Genomic DNA, 20,571 nt, shown 5'->3' with positions numbered 1-20,571 from the left:
CCCAGCATAATGCTGCTAACACCTTGTTCTACTTCAACACAGCGGTTCGTTCAGGGCTATTTGTGGTGTAAGGAAGAGCTGCGGATCTTCACAGTAATCCAGTGTCTCTTGGCTGCTTTGTTTATCATTTATCCTGAAAATAACTTCAGGATATTCCAACGTGTAAATATACTTTACTGCTGCTCTTCTTTTTGTTTTGTTTGCTTTTGTTTTAAACTGATTTTGTTTGTATATAACTTTGTTTATTCTTTCATCACACTACGTTCAATAAAGTCAAACTCAAAATCAAAAATTTCTAGTCACGATGAGAATGCTGATTTGTCATTGTCATGATTAATTTCTGTTTTTGATGTTGTAATAATAATAATAATAATAACAATAATAAAAACAAGGTCGGAAATGTTACTTCTGCCGTTTTCGGTCACTTTTTGTTCCACAAAAGCATCAATAGGTTTCCGTAAATTCCAAAATATGATTAAATGCTGTTAATGTTTACTTTTTAGTGATGTGAATCGCTCTTTTTTTTTATTTTAAAGTAAGTGGCGTCTTGAAGAAGCCTAAATTAAATGGAAATGTTTTCAAGAACGATATTTGGGCTTATGGTGCTATCCCAAGCAGTCACAGCCATACAGTTGCATGAAAAATAAGAAACAAATAGTTTTGCTTTAATCTCAATCTTTATCGGACCACAAAACATCACGATAAGCATCACAAAGTCCGTATCGCCCTCCCCTACTCCCATATTATTAGTGGGTGATGGACGGAAAAGTCCTTTGTCAGAAAACTGACGAAGGACTAAAACTAAAACTTGTAATATTGTTTCATAAGCTAACCTGCTTTAAAGCTTCTCCACAGCTTTCTCCCCGGCCTGTCTGGCGTGTTCGTCATGATGCCGTTTGTCCACCGATGTTCCCTAACAAACCTCAGATGCCTTCACAGCATAGTCCAAACCACACACAGCTGAGCTCTATTTACTAATTAGGCACTGCTGAAGAAAACCGAACACTGAGGTCCATGACAGAGCGACAGCAAGTTCAAAGGGTGCGAATACTTTTTGCGAGGCACTTAAGAGAAAGAACAAATATTGCCTTAAAGATTTCACTTTTGGAAAGCAGATGGAGGAGAGAGAGAGAGAGAGAGAGAGAGAGAAAAAAAATTGGGAACCCAAGATGATGTTGCAGCGATGCAAATATATACACACCCCAACAGGTCTTTAATGGCTCTTAATGTGTCGGGAGGGAGGAGGGCAGGGGGCGGGGGGCATGGTTAGCAAGCCGTGAGATGACAGATGATGCATCCTAGTGCGCTGCTGGGACAGGCCGAGCCGTGTTGACATAAAACCCAATACTTCCTTACTGGAGAACGGGGCCAGCTTCAGCCCGCTCCTCGCCGAGCCACTATAAAATAAAAAATAAAAAATCCCAGCAAGCCGAAGCAATATCATCTGCCTTTGTGTTTCCAATGTGAGATTTATCTCTCTGCAGAGGTCTTGATTTATTTGCCCAAGAACAGGAGGGTAAAAACACCTTTTTATCGTGTTTTTTTTTCTTTTAAAAGGGAAATTTAAAGGCAGAAGAAGGAGGAAAAAGAAAAAGGTAGAGCTAAACGTGAGAAGATCTTCCTGGAAAGGAAGCTACACACTCGGCAGGTTGAGGAGCATCTTTAATTAAGTGTAAAACTCCTCAGCTGAGTTTACAACCACAACGCCGACTGTGTTTTTTTTGTTTTTTTCTTGCTTTTTATTCTTAGCTTGCATATAAGTGCTCTAGCAGCGCCGGGCGACGCAGGAGTGTCCTGGAGTGAGTAAAACACAACACACACACACACACACACACTAGACGAGCCAATACAGAAACCAAGTCGTCAGCATCTATCCTACACATACAGACACACACTTTACACACACACGCATACACACAAACACACACACACATTATGCGGCAGCGTCCCGAGCACGGCTAATTAAAAAACAACAATTTCACAGGAGGGCACTGCAAACTGTTCTGAAAAAAAAAAAAAAAAAAAAAAAAAAAGCACCTCTCAGCACACCGGGGGGATCCTGCACAAAACACCGGGAGGTGAGACAGGTTCTGGGAGCGCCGTTTTTTTTTTTTGTTTTTTTTTATGGCTTCATCACTGCTGTGTTTTCCTACTGCTCACACTGCCGTGACCTGGATTTTTTTTTTTTTTTTTTTGTTACAGCATGGGAGCTTGATAAAAAAAATCTGCTTATTGAACGTTTTTGAATGAACAACAAATAAAAATATTTAAGATGTGCACCCACTGGAATACAGTCAAACTGACAGTACTTATGGAAAATTGAGTAAGAAATAATAAGAAGAACAAAATAAAACAAAACAAAAAAAAACCTCTGTAATGCATCAACAGGACGCCCTCAATAACAAGGCGGCAGGGTGTAAAATATAGTTGCTAAATGTTATGTTTTGCAGGTAGAGCCTGTGGCACTTTCTAACAAGGCAGTCCATTAGAGAGGGGTGTTGTCCAACACTCGGGTCGAGTGAAAGGCCCTTATTACATGCCTCCCTTCAAAGCATCTGCTTGGTTGCACGAAAAAAAGAGAAATCCCTGTGGGGTGTGTGTGTGTGTGTGTGTGTGTGTGTGTGTGTGTGTGTGTGTGTGAGGGGTGGAAGATCTCCCTCTTTCTAATGATGTATAATTGACCTCCCAAACACCAGGGCACAACAAACTCTCCCAGAATGGTGTAATTCCACTCTGCCTTTTACATACCGCTCGTCTCGTTCGAGCTTGTTCCTCCTCTACGGCTACGGCTGTCAACCGGCTGACAGCCTCAGCTACCAGCCTTTCATGATCGGCCTCGTATTTTCCCACTAGATTCTGCTCCACGATTCTCCGCGCAGATATTCTGACACGCATTTTAACCGAGCGGTTGTACTTCTGCACGTTTCGGACGTGTCGGATCCTGCTCTCGCACGGAAATGACATTTTTTGCTTTGTTTTTTTTTAGATAAAAAACTAAATCAAGGGCAAAAAAAAAAGAGAGAGAGAGAGAAAAGGGAGTAATGCAAACCAATCTTGTTACAATACTGTCGCAAGATAGGGGGCAAGATATTTTTAAGCTTGGGTTTGTTTTACGTTTAATAACACAGAACGCAATTGTTTTCCCTCCTTCTGCCCTTCTGCACTTAAACCTGTTAAAAAGGTGCAAAAAAAAAAAAAAGAAAGAAAAGAAAGAAGGGGGGCCCACTTGCCAATGCCTTGATTTATTATAGCTAGTGAGCGCTGATTACGGGGCATGAATCAGTTGCTGTAGGAATGTAATTAGGCACAAAGTCCTCTGTAAGGGGTTGGAGCTCTCTTCACAGCCCAAAGCAGTTTGTGGGCTGACAAATGCATCTTAAATGGCTGTCATAAAAGTCAAAAAGGTGCCAATTACATCTTTAAGTATCGCATCAGCGAAAATGAAATAAACATGGAAAAAAAAAAAAAAAGATGATATACCTGCGCTGGTGTGAGAGAGCGACCTGGCAGCTCTTTTTATGTCTGGGAGGGTTTAGAAGAACAAAAAAAAAAAAAAAAAAAGGGGGGAGAAGATCTTGAAGATGCGATGAATATTGCAGCGTGCGGGAGAGCCGGATGGCGTGCTTGGCTGAGCTTGCTCACAGCATTCAAAGCAGCAAACCGGGAAATAATAGTTGGGGATACAGGCAGACACTTTTATTCCAAATGTGATTTCTAAAGAGCATAAGAGTAAAAGAAAATGTATAGAAAGATGAATATTTCGAAGCCAGAGTTACTCAGGTTCTATTCTAGCGTTTGTATTTCTGTCGGTTCTTTTATTTTTGCAAATGACCAAAACTTCAAAAGGGAACAGAACGCCGCAACAAGTATAGGAGAGAAAGAGAGATCCTTCTGTCTCAGCTTCCAGCCACCTCTGGGCCGTGACGCCGTGACTCTGGTATCCCTGGGTTACTGCTCTGAATTTTTTCTTTTTTTTTTTTTTCCCCATTGTTACCGGCCGACTACACCGCCGTCCCAGAGCGGGGTGAATGCCACGCATGGCAATAGATGTAACTCTTTGTCGCTTTGCAAGGTGTCTAGCAGAGAACCATAATGTCCCGGTAATGGAAGGAGAATTGCTCAAAAGGGCCGGACACAAAAAGCTGGAAATTCGGTGACAAGCATGAAAAGCGCTCATGCAATGAGAAACACTGGGGCACCCCGGGGTCTGCACAGGCCGGGGAGCGGCCCTGCTGCACTTCTGGCCAATGCATTTCTTTAAGTCTCTCAGATAATTTAATCATGCCGCTAATTCCATCAGCCTTCTGAGGAATGTTAAAATATATATCTATATTTGCATATATATGTTTTTAATTATTTTTCAAGAAATACATATTTAGTTTACATTATTATCTCTTCCTGGAACAGGTTTAAATTAGAAGGTAGCACTACGTTTTTGTTTTGTTGTTTTTTTTTAATTGCTATTATTACATCTTACAATAATCATGGTGCTGACTTTAATTTAAACTAATATTTTGAAATAGTACTAATAGTAATAGATAAACATTTTGCATGAGTGTGTAATAATAATAATAATAATAATGGTTTTGTATTAATTATTATTATTATTATTATTATTATTATTATTAATGTGTAATTTTTGCATTAAAAACAATTCCATGCTTTTAAAACATTTGTATTTGCGTGCATGCGTGCATCATTCGCACATGCGCAAATTGCGCGAATCTAAATCGGTGCAGGTGTTCTTTAACACGCACATTTCTCTTCCGCGCAACTCGAATATTCGCACGGAATATTCCTTAGCTCCGTTAAAATACATACAAAAAAAATGATTTATGTGTAATAACAAATATACAAATGTGTGATAAAATTTAAAAAAATAAATTAGATGTTTACAAATAACGGCGTAAACAGAAAATAACAAGCAGAATATATATCAAATAAAAGTAATAGGACATGGCATTAGGTCGCCATAATCAAATAAGGGAAAGAAATTTTAATATTAAAGGCATATCAGCGCTAAATGATTTACAGAGAGAATCTAATATGAACTGATGGAGAAATAAATCTAAGAGCGCTGTGGGCTCGCAGAAACCTACTGAGAGTGTTTTCCATCTTTGGTATTATTTAAAAAGGAGCTCTGAGGTCGACGGGGAAACGCCACATCATTCAAACCGAAAACAAGCGTCAGGGAGCGGAATAAAAACCGACTTTTTACACCTCCGGATTTTCGGACTCGAGCGGGATCAAGCCGCATTTTTAAACGCTGCATATGGTGCAGAGGCGACTGTGGAAACACCGTGGGTTACTGGGACTGTTAATCGAGATGCACAACTGCTCCACGTCTGAATCGAATAAATAAAAATCATGTGGATTTAAGACGTTGCTGTTTTACTTACAATGAAAACAAGAATATTGATAATATTCGTGTAACTTTATTATCAACCGCCCTCAGATGCGTGAGACCCGCTGAGGGCCTTCAGACCAGCCAAAAGCCATTTTCTGTAGAATCACTGCACACCCACTCAACAACCCAAAGAAATATATTTAAAAAAAAATAGAAAGCGGAGGAAAAAAGGAAAAAGAGAAAAGAACAAAAGAAAACAAAAGAAAGACCCTCCACCTCCTCGGGACATTGTGCTTACTGTTGGTAGTCGTGTTTGCAGTAAAGTTTCCTTTCTCTGAAGTAACAGCTGGTGGTGAGCGGCTGTTGACACACGGTGCACTGCAAACACTCTTCGTGCCATGAGGAGTCGTTGACCCTCATCAGGAAGCGGTCGGAGATGGGCCGCTGGCAGCCCTCACACACGGATCTGTGGTGACACTCGGAGCCTGGAGGAGCAGAGAGAAGGCCTGAGTCAAGGTCTGCAGCGCCCGAGCACACGGGAAGCACGACCGATTACTACAATGCGTTCAAATAAATAAATAAAAATATGTGCGATAAACATTTTATTATTATTATTATTATTATTACTATATTCCATGAGGCCTGGGATAATAACCGCCTTAAAAATCATACACACTAAAATAGAATAAGGACTAAACTCGCCATTATTTCCTCCGTCTGCTTGCACAAACATCTCTTCTTTTTTTCCTTTTTTTTTGCATTGTTGTGAAATGTAAAAAATAAAAATAAAAAATGCATGAATGCAAATAGTAAAATAAAGTCAAATAATCCCACATCTGGCTGTATGCGGAGTTTGTGCTCGGCTTTGTAGAAATTCGTGGCACTCACCGAGCATGACTCCTAGCGTGGCTTGTCCCGATCGCAGCGGGTGATCTTCGATTTTTATGCCGTCCAGCATGATGCGCGTCTCGGACCGTTCTCCCGCGGATAGGCGCTCCAGCGACACCAGACCTGTTGCGATATCCATAAGAATATGGGGGTGAGAGCTGACAGGGGGAGGATTAAAAAAAAAAAAAAAACGAAGAAGAAGAAGAAGAAGAAGAAGGGGGGAAAAATCCCGGCTAGCCCAAAGCTGTCTGGAGGGCGAGCTGAGAAACCTGTTGGAAACTCCGTGCGACGCACAAACTAGCCGTGCGTCGCAAAAAGATACAAATAAAGCGAACGAGAGGAAAGGAGGGGGAAAAAACACGACTTTTTCTGATGCTCGCCAATAAGGCAGTCTAAGCCGGAAGCGTGAATCCCTGATGCGTCAGGGAAGAGCAGCAAACAAACATGGGAAAACTCTGGACAGTCACCTGTTATGATTAGAGGACCCGAGGAAGCTTTATCTTCTCCTCCCCAAAGCCAACGGGGGGGGGTGAACAAAAGAAAGAGATGAGGCAGCCGCAACAAAATGACTTCACCGAGTGACAGCCTCGCCAAAGAGGAGGAAAGAATAATAATAATTATAATAGTTAAAAAAAAAAAAAAAAAAAAAAAAAGAAGAAGGGTAAAAGTTGACACCAAATCCAGAGATGGCACAGCCCGTATATGCAGATGTCCCGGCAGTAACTCTTTGGAAGTAACAGAGACGGTTGGCTGCTTGTGCACCCGTCGCTGCAAAAGTCTGAGATCAAGATTGAAGCGAGCAAAGATCCTCCCACTCCTGCATGCATGGCTACACTTTTTTTTCCCTCCTCCATTCCCTCCATTCACTGCCATTGGGGCTGTATTGGAGCAGAATACAGCGCGCTCTGCACTGTCCGGGAACAGCACGGAGGGGAGGGGGGGGGGGTAACATAACTAATAATAATAATAATAATAATAATACCAACTCTAAAAATTGCATGCACCAAGATTAAGACGTGAAATTGTAATAATAAAAGAAAAACAAATAAGTCTGAAAAATACAGCAAGACGTTCAAAAAAATAAAAAATAAAGGGGGCGTTTTGGGTCTTTTTCTGTGCACAGAACTCCTAACTACGCTGTGGGTATGCGCGCGCGCGTTTGTGCGTGTGTGTGTGTGTGTGTGTGTGTGTGTGTGTGTGTGTGTATTTTGGAGCATCACAGGCTCTTTTGTGTATTGTCTCTGGTGGACGCTGCTGCTCCCTTTCAGCCGATGCACCTGGCGATCAGGGGTGATAACAGCACCGTGTCAGCCACTGAAGTGGCCTCTGCCACCTCGGCTGGCCAGCTTTCGATCAACCAGTGCAGGGAAACACCAGCAATAATAATAATAATAACTATTCATTTCTTACATTGAACATGAGCTGGGTGGCTGCAAACTGAACTAATTTGGTTTTCCTGAGTCATGAAGTGAAGATCTTCACACAGGATCTGTAGTGTGGATGTTGAGGATCACCCTGCTGAGCAATGAGGCCTGCATGGAATGGAAGGTTTTTCTGCTGAGGCTGCTCACAGCCAAAATTGGATATTATCATATTATGCGTATCCCCGAATAACCTTTCAGATGTCATCGAAATGAATCTCTCTCTCTCTTTTTTTTTTCTCAGAATCGGACTGGGAAGTTTGATAAGATCTGGGTTCCTCTCCTGACCGATCATTTTGACTCAGCAATGGACCCGCTGTGTTTTTGCGTGTCGTGTCGACTCGCTGCAGCCATGGTGGCAAATGCAGCTTGGCAGCAGCCTCGAGAGACGTTCTTGGATGTGAATGTATCTAAATTGGGGAGCAGGTCATATGCATGGGTGGGATGAGGAGTTATTGTGTCCATATGTGCTGCTCCTGCTGTTTTTGTTTGTTTGTTTGTTTGGTTTAAGTCTGTCCACAGGAATGGGTGACATGGGATTTAGTTTTTTTTTTTTTTTACATTTGTTGTTATTGAAGAAAAACTAGAACTAAAATAAAAGAGTGCGTTTAAATTTTATTAATTTAAATAACGTAACTATTTGGAGAGTTTTTTTTTTTTTTTTTTTTTTTTTTAACTTAATATGCTTTGCAACCAATTCTTCATCCATTCCCAAGGCCTTCTTCGCTTGCTGCTCTCTGCGCTCCTTCGAGGCGATGATGACCCTGTAGTCCAGTTTGGAAATCAGGAGGTTGGGGATTGTTGTCGTTGCCCTCTGCCGTTCAAAGAGAGAACTGCATTTATCTGAAGTACAGCAAGAAAAAAAAATATTTTTAATAAGCCGTTTGATCAACCTTCACAAAAAAAGAGGGGAAAAAATCTAAAAAGAGACAAGAAATGATTATTATTTCATTATTTCTGATCCCCAATGAAGACATCCTGCGGGAGGCTCCACCTCTAGTTTCCTTCTATTTCCAGCGCCTCCATCAGCATGGGGTCAATTACCTCCGTCTCACACTATATTGGATTATCTCACCACTAAGCAGCATTATGAGTTAAACTCCATCAATAGAACATAATCGATAGTTTTTTTTTTTGTTTTTTTTGTTTTTTTAAAGAACATATGAATGCTCACTCCCAACCCTGCTCCCCTCTAATGTCCTCCATATACAGAGCAGTCATCGGATGGGGTCACCTCTGTGAATGAGGACATCAAACACGAGTTCAATAAATCAATCCGCCAACTTTCAGCCTGCGGTGTTTTAATGAGCCTCTGCATGACGAGCCCTCCCTCGCCTTATGGGACAGAGAGAGAGAGAGAAAAAAAAACTGTAGCAGCAGGTGTGCAGCACGGAAAGCAAGTAATTTACTTTAAAGTCAGCAGAACTGTTGCATCCATCGGAAAGGTAAGGGACCATTATGCTAACGCGGCTTTTCCGAAAAAAAAAAAAAAAAAAAAAAAAAAAAAAAATCAGAATGACCCAGATTGATTCCTGCAGGCGGCCTGCTGACATTTCATTTGCAGACTTTTTTTTTTTTTTTTTTTCAAACACTGTAAAAAATGTAATCTTGATTCATTGAATCCAAATCGAAATGTAGATGTTTCGGGTGAAAAGTTTAAAAAGTTGAAAAAAGAACATGGAAATCAGTAAACAGAGTGCGAATGGGAGGTAAAACTTTTTACAAAGTTTGAAAGAAAGCGCTTTAAGTGGTTTTAGGATAAGTACTTCTTGCGTCGTCTAACTATAGCTATAACTGTGATTGCTATTGTGAGGTTGCTTGCAAGAATAATAAATAAATAAATAAAATAGCATATAGCCACAAATGATTTCGAAACGTGTTTAAGTTGAAATCTTTATCAGCAAAGGCGAGTTCTTCAAACAGAAACGTTGGTTTTTAAAAAGTGGGGCGAAGTTTAAATATTATTAATTCACTTTGCACAGTGCTGCATTAGAAACACACGCACACACAAACACACAACCCAGAGGCATGCCTTAAACCCGGAGGCTCTGTGAGTTGCAAAACTAAAAAAAAAAAATAACTTTGATATTTAAAATAAAACATGGGCTGAGTGTGGAAAACTGTTTCTGGTAAGTTTCTTGAGCTGAGAGATTGTTTCTTCTTCTTCGTTTTTTTTTGTTGTTTTTTTTTGTTGTTTTTGTTTTTAATAATTCCTATAAAACTGAGAGGCATTTTGAAATAAAACGCCGTGTTGAAAGTGGGAAGACCTCCTTACATCTTCAAAGGAGGACATAATAGCAAAGCAAATGCCTAATGGCTGCATAAATTGCAGAGCTGCACTTTAATAGTTTACGCACCTTGATCTTTTAATAAGGGTTTCTGACGAAGACTGGCCTTCATAAATGTATAAAAAAAAACGCTGCATTGTATGTTGTTCCTTTATCCTTGAGATATTCTAAAAAAAAAAAAAAGTTGATGAAAAATATTGACGTTGCGCATTGTTTTTATTTATTTATTTTTTTGTTTTGTTTTTTGTTTTAGCCCCGTGCGCTCTTCGCTTTCAGGGGAAAAAAATGATTCCCGGCTGCAGAGGCTTTGCAGGGGCGCAGCACTTTTCTGGTTCAGTCAACGGAGCCGCTGACCGCCGTGGATCAACACAGAGGCTTATTGAAGCCTTAAAAACATCGACAATTTGCGACGCGGTCCGGTGTAATCTAATCTGACTTTTGCTGAACGTTGTCAACGTTTCTTGTTTTTTTTTTCTTTCTTTCTTTCTTCTTTTCACACATCAGAAATTATAATCTTAAAGTTATATTTTTACACCAAGGACAATGGACCAGCGCAGCTACGAATACATGGGCCCCATTTAGGCCTGTGAAGGGCCACTGTATGAGATGCAACTTATTGTTTTGTATTCTTTGATTTAAAATTCCACATCTATAAATATTTTAAGGATATATTTTTATTGTTTTTCGCTAACAGAGATTCACAGATGAAAAGTTTCAGAACAATGACTCCCCAGTCCAGCTCTTATCTTTACCGAGGCAGCCCAAAAAAAAAAAAAAAAAAAAAAAATGATACTGCGGGATAATCCCGGCTCCCGGAGGATTAGACCAAAGTACAATACAGCACTGTCAACCCATGGCGAGATTTGTTTACGTTATGATTTATTGGATTCAGATTTTATTTTTTCTTCTTCTTCTTCTTCCCCTACTACCATCCCCTCCACTGACAAATTTATTGAGTTTCTGACAAATGACCTGACAGCCTCCTGTGTGACAGCGAGCTGACATCCAGATTTGAAATGTGACTCTGAAATCTGTTTACCTGCGGCTGTGGGCCGCAGCTTGTTAAAGCTAAACTGAGCCGGGACTTGATTAGGATTAGATTTAATTACGAGCGGAGTCGCAACTCCGTTGATGGTACGCCTGATTATAAATGCAACTAAATATGTCACTGTTAAAAAAAAAACAACAAAAAAACAAAAAAACAATCCACTTCGTTTGTATATGGCTGTGAACAGAGGCGTTTTTAAGATGCTGATGCACGGGGGGGGGGGGGGGGGGGCTCAGCCCATTTAGACCGGAAATAGTTAAATTTTCATATGGCAACATTATAAATTCTCACTTTTATATTATGTTATATTGTATATAGTAACATATATTAAATATAATTATATATACTATTTAATATTATAATCTAAGGTGAAGTAAACAATAAGAAAAAAATAATATTAAATATATATATATATATATATATTTTTTTTTTTTTCTCCTTTTTTAAGCTGCTGGACAAAACACTAAGCAAACTCAAACTCACTCTTGTAGTTGTGACTTTTCTACTCCAACAGAAGAAATGTTCACTGTTTGTTTTCATAAATGATCCCTTTAAATCAATGAGCTGGATGAAGATCCCCAACTTAATCAAGCTGAAGAAACAGCCCAGTTTTGCTGTTATAGTAGCAGCAGGCAACTCTTCCTCCCTCACCAGCCTCTGGTGTACTTCTCTGACTCAGGAAAACATATATATCTTTAATTGTTGAAAAAATTTCACCCCCTTTCTTATTTAATCCCTAAGATCCAATCCTTCAGTCCTAAATATCCAAGACGAGGAAATTCTTACAATCCTGAACTCTTTTAGGGGAATTCATGTTGTAAATTAAACAAAAAGGTTCTTATGTAAGATGTTGAACAATCGGATGTCTCACCTTATCGTCTGTCAAATACGACGTCTAACTTTTCGTGCTGTTGACTTTGAAATGATTTCAGAATCTAATTTTGCCGTACCGTACGACTTAGGCTGAAATGTAACTGAGGGATGAATTGGACTAAATGGAAAATTAAACTGCAGGTTTTGTGAAACTGGACATGAATCTTAGAAGTTTTTTTTTGTTGTTGTTGGGAAGTTGCACTTTATAATTCAAGTCGACTGGATGTGACTGCAACTCAGTTAAATTAGGTAGTCCATCTCATTGGTTAGATCTGCTAGCAAGTACATGTTAAGAAAATGTAATGTTGATCAAATGACTAATGTACTGATTAAACTGTTCAAATAAAACCAATTAAGTTGGTGTGAATTTATGAAGCTTATATTTAAGTAGATTTTAGTCAATACTTCTGATCAGAAAATTTGTAAATGTGTAAATCTAATGGCTGAAACATTTCAAGAACAACTAACTTTTATTCCTAGTATTTTTAAAACCTACCGTCATAACCAACCTAATAGTAATAAAAGAAAATTGTTTTTAATTGTCTGTTATTTATGAAGACTTTAACCACAACGAGCAAAATGTAAATAAATTTATCTTTTAATAGTGAAGTTCTGAACATCTACACCACCAACAGTTCATAAGCCAAAAGCTAACAACGTGTACAAATGTTTTATTCTGCAATGATGATGTTCTTAAAAATAAAAAAAACATACAACTTGGATCAACTATGATGCTTCTGATTAATAATAATAAAGCTTCATGGCTGAATGTGCACAACAGATTCATTGTATTAGACACAACTCTGCTGATTTATAAGGATTTTTGCTGTTGTTTTTGAAACAACAGATCGTCTGGTTTCACGTTAGCAGTGTAAAAAGAGAAGAATTAGCTTTTTATTAAGACACAAAAAGTTCCTTAAATAGTAGTAGACCTTTCAAATCTTTTCTAACGAGTTGACATGGTAACCTTCTCCCTGGCAACCACAGCCACAGTGAGCTGATCTCTGGCAATGGTTGCCTCGGGGTTTACTCGACATTACCAGCAGCATTGTTGCTCAACTATCTTGTTCCATTACAGGAAACTTTTTCCATGATGACTCTTCTTACAAATTGTACTTTTTTTTTCTTAATTGATATTGTATATATTCATTGGTAATAAATCAATATAAAGGTATTGCCCTTGTTCTCTCCCAGACACTGTGAATGAGTGAACCGTTGCCTGAACCGACTTAAACTCTAATCAAATGTTCAGCTTCATTATCAGAATAGAACAGTTAGTGTTTTAAGAATCTAGCAATATTTCTAATATTACACTAGCAAACTAACATGCCAATATGCCAGTAACGGTGATTAAAATGTAGCCAAATAAGCTAGTGGTATCATTTCAATTCAATAATTTAATTAATACATGTATATATAATTAAAAATAAGATAAGTCATCATTCAGCAGCTGGCTGCTTCTTCTGTAATTCCGTCCCCTCCTGTCTGAAACAGACAGGCCTGATGCAGCTGCACAGGTGTTATGCCAGCGTTCTGAACAACAACATCGCCCCCTGCTGGGACGTTTCTCTCATCACAGTTTCCTTTTTCATCCTATGTTTGCCGTTTTCACTATCGTGTTACAGAAATCACGAGTTGTCCATGAATGACGTTGAGAGAGGCTGTGCACTAAATTGAATTAAAGGTAAAACTGTAGAAAAATAGTAATAATATGATAATAGTAAAAAGAAAAAAAACATTACAAAGCAAGATCGTTTACGTATGATGCAATTTGGACATTATATTTATTTTCTTCCGTCACAGTGACGTAGTTTTTATGCATGCGCTTTTAATAGCATAAATGCTTGAACCTTTGTTTGTATGGGACGTTTTTAACATTGGCTTTGCCAATATTTTCAGATCCCATAACTTTCCATAAGTTTTTATTATTATTTATTTTATTTTATTTACATAAATGTAACCAAACACAGAAGTGAAGCACTTTTTTAAGTATCAGGCAATATAAAATAGTTCAGTCCAAAATTGCTCCAATTTTAAGTATTTTCAATTTCCCAAAAAGTATTAAATTTAACATAATATTTTGCAAAGTTAGTTTTGATTACTTTTTGTAGTAATCAATCCTATTTTTTTTCTCATCTAACCTGTTCAGAATAGATTTTAATTGTTTTATTCAACCCAAAAGCTAATGAACAAATATAATCAACAACTAAGAAACTAACAACAAATAAACACAACAAAAAACAATAATATATTTGTAATGGCCAAAAATGTAAAGAGCAAAAATGAAGAAAATGCCTAGGAGGTATGTTTATGAACTTTAATTACTATAAATCTATTATTCTCTGTCTTATTGCAATTGTTGACTTCACTCCAAAAAAAGAACAAAATTTACAAATGCAAAAGACAAAACAAATAATGTGCAAATTGAAAATTAATTTAATTATTTGCATTAGATCATATTTTTCCTAAACCTATCATTTTTTAAGACAAAATTTTTTTAGTTTCTTTATATAAAAAACATAACATTTCATGTCAGAAAGGTGTGTCACAATTAACTTTCTTAATAATAATAATGAAATATTTGTGCAATATTTTTTTTACTTGCTCTTTCAAATGTTTTTTAAAGAATTTTATGATCACAGTTTCCTCCTCTACTAGTTTTTATAAAACCGACACGCTCAAAGGCAAAAAAAACAACTTACAAAGGTGGAGTTGCAGGTAGAGAAAAAAAGCCTGGCACTCTCAAAAATCTTTCAGCTCTCTCACAAACTTTGAAAAGTGTCATCCTGTTGCAAGGCTAGTGTTGCCGTTAGCAAAAGTTTACCTCTGCTCAGGTATGATTTGCGGCTTCTTTCATCAAACGGTCATGTTGTTCAGTGGATTTGCCCCGCAAAAAAAAAAATGTTTCCTCTGAGGGGAAAAAGTTCAAGCTGCAGGGTGCCGGGGGCATTATTGTAGGATGTATGCCATTAGCAACAAGCACGGGCCTTCACGTGGAGAGGAAAACTTCTCCGTCGGCTGAGTAAGCTGCGTGTGTTTGCATACTTTGTGGCCTAAGTAGTGACAGATATTCCAAAACTGGGTTTCATTTCAGTAGAACAAAAACACAGATAAATTCTTGCATCATTCATGCAGAATTAAATGCAATGAAGAAAAAAAAAAAATCTTAAAAACTACTGAAAAGAAAAAAAAAACAAACAAAAAAAAAACATGTAGAAAATCTGCCTACGAAGGCCAGCAGGGTTTTAACAGATCACACATCTGTAAATGTGCTGCTGCTGCTTCTTCTTCTTTTCTTTTCTCTTTCATGTCTCAATTAAATGCCTTGGATGTGTTTTGTGCGCATACGCATACATGATTGTGAGTGTGCCAATAACAGGCCGCACTTCAGAGGAAAAGGTAGAAATCCCCCAGATGTCTTGCAGCTGGGTGGATCTGGTAGTGAAGATGGAGACAGCATCTGTCACAGGCGAGCATTTCTAATCTGTCCTGAACATTAGGCAGAGAGCACTAAAAAACCCATCGCTCGCAACATGTGCGGCACGCAACGTGCCCGCCGCGGCCTCTGCAGTTTGAAAGTTCACAGCTACAGGAGAACAAAAGCGATGCTTGTCAGACGGAGCGCGGAAGAAGCTGGTTGAACTTTGCCTAAAAGCAAAGTGTGAGCGAAAAACTCAACCAAAACCGGGGACTAACTTCAGTTATTACAGGGCAGAACGCCGGAGGCTACAGACCAGGGCTTTTTGAAGTAGAGGTCCAGCACGGCTTAGTGAGGTCAAGATCTATCAAATACCTTGGAGAAATAGCCTCTCTAGATTGTAGATGGACAAGTTTCTTAACATTTCAGCTTTACGTGGTATCGAAAATAAATAATGTACATTTGCTAGCAATATATAACTTTTGCATTACATGTTCATGCAGTAAGTCCACGCGAAGCAGACAGTATTTAGTCGATGGAATTCCAACATCAAACCATCCGCACTTCAGAGCTAATGTGAAAGCTTTTAGCTGATCTCTGCGGGCTTTGCAACTGTGGGAATCACAGCGGGCTGACCTTGATGCTATCTAGATGTTTGCCTTCCTGGGTTCATGTGCCTAGTTACCACTTGGTCAACCCCGCACCCCGTGAACTGACCCCGTCCTCCCCTTCGAGGTCTGAAAGGAAAAGAAACCCAATCCTCCGGGGAGCCCACTGTCTAACAAGAAAACTGCTGGCCCGAATCTCTCAGAAGTGCCTTGTTTTCCCACTGGACCACTTTCAGCTTAATAAACATCTTAACTAGCCAGAGGTCCTGTGGGAGCTGCTGGGAAATCCTCTGGGCAGCCGGGGCTCAGGAGCCGGACCTTTATTGCATCCAGGTGGCGGTTAAAAAATGCTGGCCGGCCATAAATGTCCAATAAAATGAGAGTGGCACCTTCGAGGGTGGACAGGGTCAGTGCACCTGTCTGTGGACAAAAACTTTAGTCACTTCCCCCATGTCCGACTGGTTTGATGTCACACTCTGTGCCACAGCAGTGATGAGGGAGAGATTAGTTAGATGGGCTCTGCAGTCTGGGGCTTTGATTTTCTCCGTAGCACCAAGAAATGTCAAATGCATTGGGGGGGGAATACAACAAATGCTCATTATTGGTCAATAACAAACATTGACCCAGAGGCCAAATCGGCACTTTTCAAAATGGGTAAGACATAAAAAAAAGTCCATGTATGTGTGGGGCTTCACAGGTCCAGAAATGGCTACAAGAAAATGACTGCTTTCTTGAACTTGTCCAGAATTATAAACAGTTTGAAGCTGAGGCAAAGATTGGCATCTAAAGGTCTGTAATAATTTACCTTAAGGCAGGGGGAGAGGGGGCAATCCTGGTCCTCTAGGGCCGGTGTCCTGCAACTCTTAGATGAATCCAATAGCTGAATCACCTCCTAAGTGCAGTCAGATTCTCCAGAGTCCTGCTAATGACCTCATTATTTGACTCAGGTGTGCTGAAGTAGAGATACATCTAAAAGCTGCAGGAGACCGGCCCTCGAGGCCTGGAGTTGCCCACCCCTGCCTTAAGGATTGTATGGTTAAGGGTGCTGCACAATAGGTGTGTTATCTTTACACGAGGCAAATGACCATCCAAAGTCAAAGTGGCAAATTCTGTAGGATAACTGGGAGTACCATCACTTTTGCAAGAGAGCTATTTGTAAATGTCATTACTGATTATCATGCAACAAATGCAACAAAATATTCCTTTTTGGTATCATCTCAGTTGTTTACGGCAACTTCACACGTCGGCGAACAGTGGCAGCGGCCCGCCTTTATCTCTGTGGCCCCGTCGCTGTCCAAAGGGAGACTTAATTGTCCCAGAGGTCTGGGTAAGACCTGGTCGGTGCATTGGGTCTTTGATCTGACTTGAAAGGAGTTAATTGATTTCTGTGTCGCGGGCAGTGTAGGAGGGGGAAGAAGGGAGAGAGGGAGTAGGAAAGATGTTTGCTGGTCATTTCACAACATGTGGCGAATATCTGCAAGAGAATGAGAGGGGAAGGGAGGCAGCGGCGAGGGGGGAGAGAGGAGGGTGAAGAGAGAGATCACCTCACACCCGACTCCATCCCTGCACAATTCCAGTAATGTGACTCACATGGGCCGGCCGCCTTGGCGCAGAGAGGGAGAGACGAGGGGAGAGGGAGGGGAAAAAGGGGGTCCCCTGCTCTGGGACATCACTCATCTTACCTCCAGCTGAAGCATGGAGAGACGTGCATGATGTGCGGCTTCCCTCCGAGTGCAGCCCAGGGGCTTGTTAAGGTGGAGGTATGGTGAAGACCACACGTCTGACCTCTTGCTTTCAGTCTCAGCGAGGGTCTCCCAACACTTAATGACGTCAACAGGGAACCAAGACAACAGAAAAAGACCTGAGGTAAGTGGTCGGATTAAAGGTTGGATGATCATTCTTAACTTTTCCTTACCAGTTTCTGAAAGCTTAAAGCCGCCCCACCAGACAATGCATTTGCTCCCTACTCCTCCACGAATACGATGATGGATCTAGTGAACCTTACATTCTGTGGCAGAGTGATTTGCTGCATCACCTGCCCGGGAGCCCCCGTCTTAGACAGGCTCTCCTGCCTTTACTCTTTCACCTCACTCTGTCTCTGGTCACCTCCACTCAAGGCAGGGGTTGGTGGGGGGGGGAAACAGGCCTGTCAGAGGGAGAGTGGCAGGCTAAGCCCGTCTTAACACAGCACCTCAAACCACCTCATAAATACAGGCTTCCTTTTCCAATTTCCAAGTGGCCCATCTACCTCTGTCTACATGCTTACACACGGCTACATGTCATGGGCCCGGGGTGTGAGTTTAAAAATGACCACGAGACATCTGGCAGACTCGCACAGGGGTGGGGCTTTGATGTGCTGCTCCGCTCCGCTCAACATCATTTGAAGGCAAACCCTTCCGAGGGAAACTCAGCAGCAGAGGCCCGGCAGACTGAAGTGGCCACTTGCCTCAAAGCCGGCTCAGCACAAACAATATACACAAAACTTAAAAGCGACAGTGCAACTCAAATCTAACTACAGTGGAGTTTTCTGTAAGTCGCAGTAATGGGGGGGGGGGGGGAAGAGCAAAAATATGGGAACTTGAAATGTGGAAGACCGTCTTTTGCAGAAATTACAGCAGCAGGTCTTCTGAGGTATCACTCCATCAGCTTTGCTCATGTAGAGTAAGGGAATCAAACACTTGTCCTCGAGAAACCTTTAGAAATGTCTCCATGTGTAGACACATGAATTAAATAATTGGTTACCTAGGAGATACCACGGACACGTCTAAAACCTGTGTGATGCCACACAGGTATCTCACGGGTCCCTTGAGGACACAAGTTTGAAACCCTAATCTAGAGTCTACAATATTTTTTATACATGTTTTTTCTGTAAAGTCCTTCAAGTTTTGCCAGATTGGATGGATAGAATCTGTAAAAGCACATTTTCAATATTTTCCCCAAATCTTTTAACTAGATTTATGTCTGGACTTTGACTAGGCCATGAATATGTTTTGATTTAAACTATTCCACTATGTGTACAGTCACTGTATGCTGGAAAGTGAACTCCTGTTTAGCTCTATTCATCTTCTCTTCTACCTTGTCCAGCTTCATTTCCTATCTGAAGAAAGGTATCCCAAAGCATGACGCTCCCACCACCATGCTTCATCGTATGCTAAGTGTTGTGCTTTGCTAGTTTAGAATTTTGCATACAAGCCAAATAGGAGAGAGGTGAACTCTTATGTAGCGCATAATGGCCGTCAACCTAACATATCCAGTTAGGTGGATGGTCTCGTCTGTGCCGTGCCCCTCTCCATTTTTGAATGATGAAGTGAACAGATGTTAAGACTTGGAGGTATTGTTTTATAATTTAATGCTGCTTTAAACCTGTCTACAGCTTGTTCCTGAGCTGTCTGCATGTGTTCCTTGATATTCATGTTTCCAATGTTTTTTTAGCAGATAGCCAAAGTCTTCTCAGGACAGTTGCTTTACTTGTATTTGAAGAAACTTTTATGTTGTAGTTTACTGAATTTTCTTTGCAGACTTATTGCATTTTGTAGAAATAACCAATACAGGGGGAAAAAAATGACATAAAGATGGACTGGAATTAGGTGACTTCTGAAAGCAAAATGCTGTTTTAAAGTTTTTTGGGGTTAGGAGTGTGAAAGAGCTTAAACACAAATGCATGCCACACTTTTCAGGTTATACTTTATTAGATTTTTATTATTATTTATTTATTTATCAGATAAAATCCCAGTGACATACATTAAAGCTTGCTGTTGAAAATTAACATTTGAAAAAGCTCAAGGGATGTGAATAGTTCAAGCAAAGTTACCTGCTATTGTAACACTGAAAGCAAACCAGTGCTTTATTTTTGCATAAACGTAATGCAGTGGTTTGCCACTCTCTTTTCTCTATTTTTCACGTCCCTCACTGCACCACTTCATTTCAGTAGATGACGCAATCGAACTGCAGGCACATCTGTTTAGCACCTCCAGCTCTTTTATTTGCCCTGCTTTTGAAACACTAGGGAATGAATGCAATTTGGTTCTGTGAGAATGTTGGAAAAAGTCACAGGCTGGATTGAAATTATGCCGTTTTAAAAATCACAGGTGTAAAATATGTCATGTGTTCTGATTAACCTGATTAAGAAAATGGGCTGCAGATTTTTTTTGAAACCCATTCGTGGTCTTTTTATTTATTAGAGGTAAAACTGAATGTTTTTGGCATAAAAATAAATCATGAAACAACAAATCATTTTAAAACCATGTAGTTAAAAAAACAACCAAAAAAAGGCAGAAGATGATTAGGTACTGGATTTCATATACAAAACGTCCATGAATTACCTGGAGAACTAGAAATACTGTAACTAACATGAGATGAGATGGGGTTTTTTGGAGATTAAACATTTCTACATGCAGGTGCCTTAACTTTTCAGAATGGAGAGTTTAGCTTTTCTCTTGCCCTAGAAGCTAACTCGTCATCAACTCCATGCAAACTCTTCCAACTCACATGCAGAGTGAACGGCAGACTACAGCTGAAGTCTGAACACAGCTCTGCTGCTCAAACTGAGCTCTGCAGAAATACTCTATTTAAAACAAATGCTATTTTAAGAATATGACATATATCTACAAAGTTTTTTTCTTTTATTGTCTTCTAGAACATCGCTATAGCAATTCTAAGTATGTCTTTCTCTCTTACTTT

The 20,571-nt window shown here is 39.9% G+C and overlaps 1 protein-coding gene across 3 annotated transcripts in view; it reads right to left on the bottom strand.

Moving 5' to 3' along the window:
* lmx1bb (LIM homeobox transcription factor 1, beta b) overlaps positions 1-16,825 on the bottom strand; it is a 72,890-nt gene extending 56,065 nt beyond the window's left edge. The window contains exons 1-3 of one of the 3 annotated variants that reach the window (XM_014986787.2): positions 16,697-16,825; positions 6,236-6,358; positions 5,646-5,832 (exon numbers count right to left, since the gene is read on the bottom strand). In XM_014986787.2, the coding sequence (XP_014842273.1) occupies positions 5,646-5,832; positions 6,236-6,305 (257 nt within the window). In that variant the 5' untranslated portion in view covers positions 6,306-6,358; positions 16,697-16,825. Of the gene's footprint in view, positions 1-5,645; positions 5,833-6,235; positions 6,646-6,702; positions 7,141-16,696 lie in introns of those variants that run through there. The other 2 variants (XM_014986786.2, XM_014986785.2) reach the window with 2 other exon arrangements.
* Positions 16,826-20,571: the final 3,746 nt, after the last annotated feature.

The sequence above is a fragment of the Poecilia mexicana genome, unplaced genomic scaffold (genome assembly GCF_051168715.1).
Source record: "Poecilia mexicana isolate PSO_F unplaced genomic scaffold, ASM5116871v1 scaffold_9, whole genome shotgun sequence".
NCBI lineage: Eukaryota > Metazoa > Chordata > Actinopteri > Cyprinodontiformes > Poeciliidae > Poecilia > Poecilia mexicana.
The sequence above is the reverse complement of the archived record's forward strand: the minus strand, read 5'-3'. Positions and strand labels throughout refer to the sequence as shown.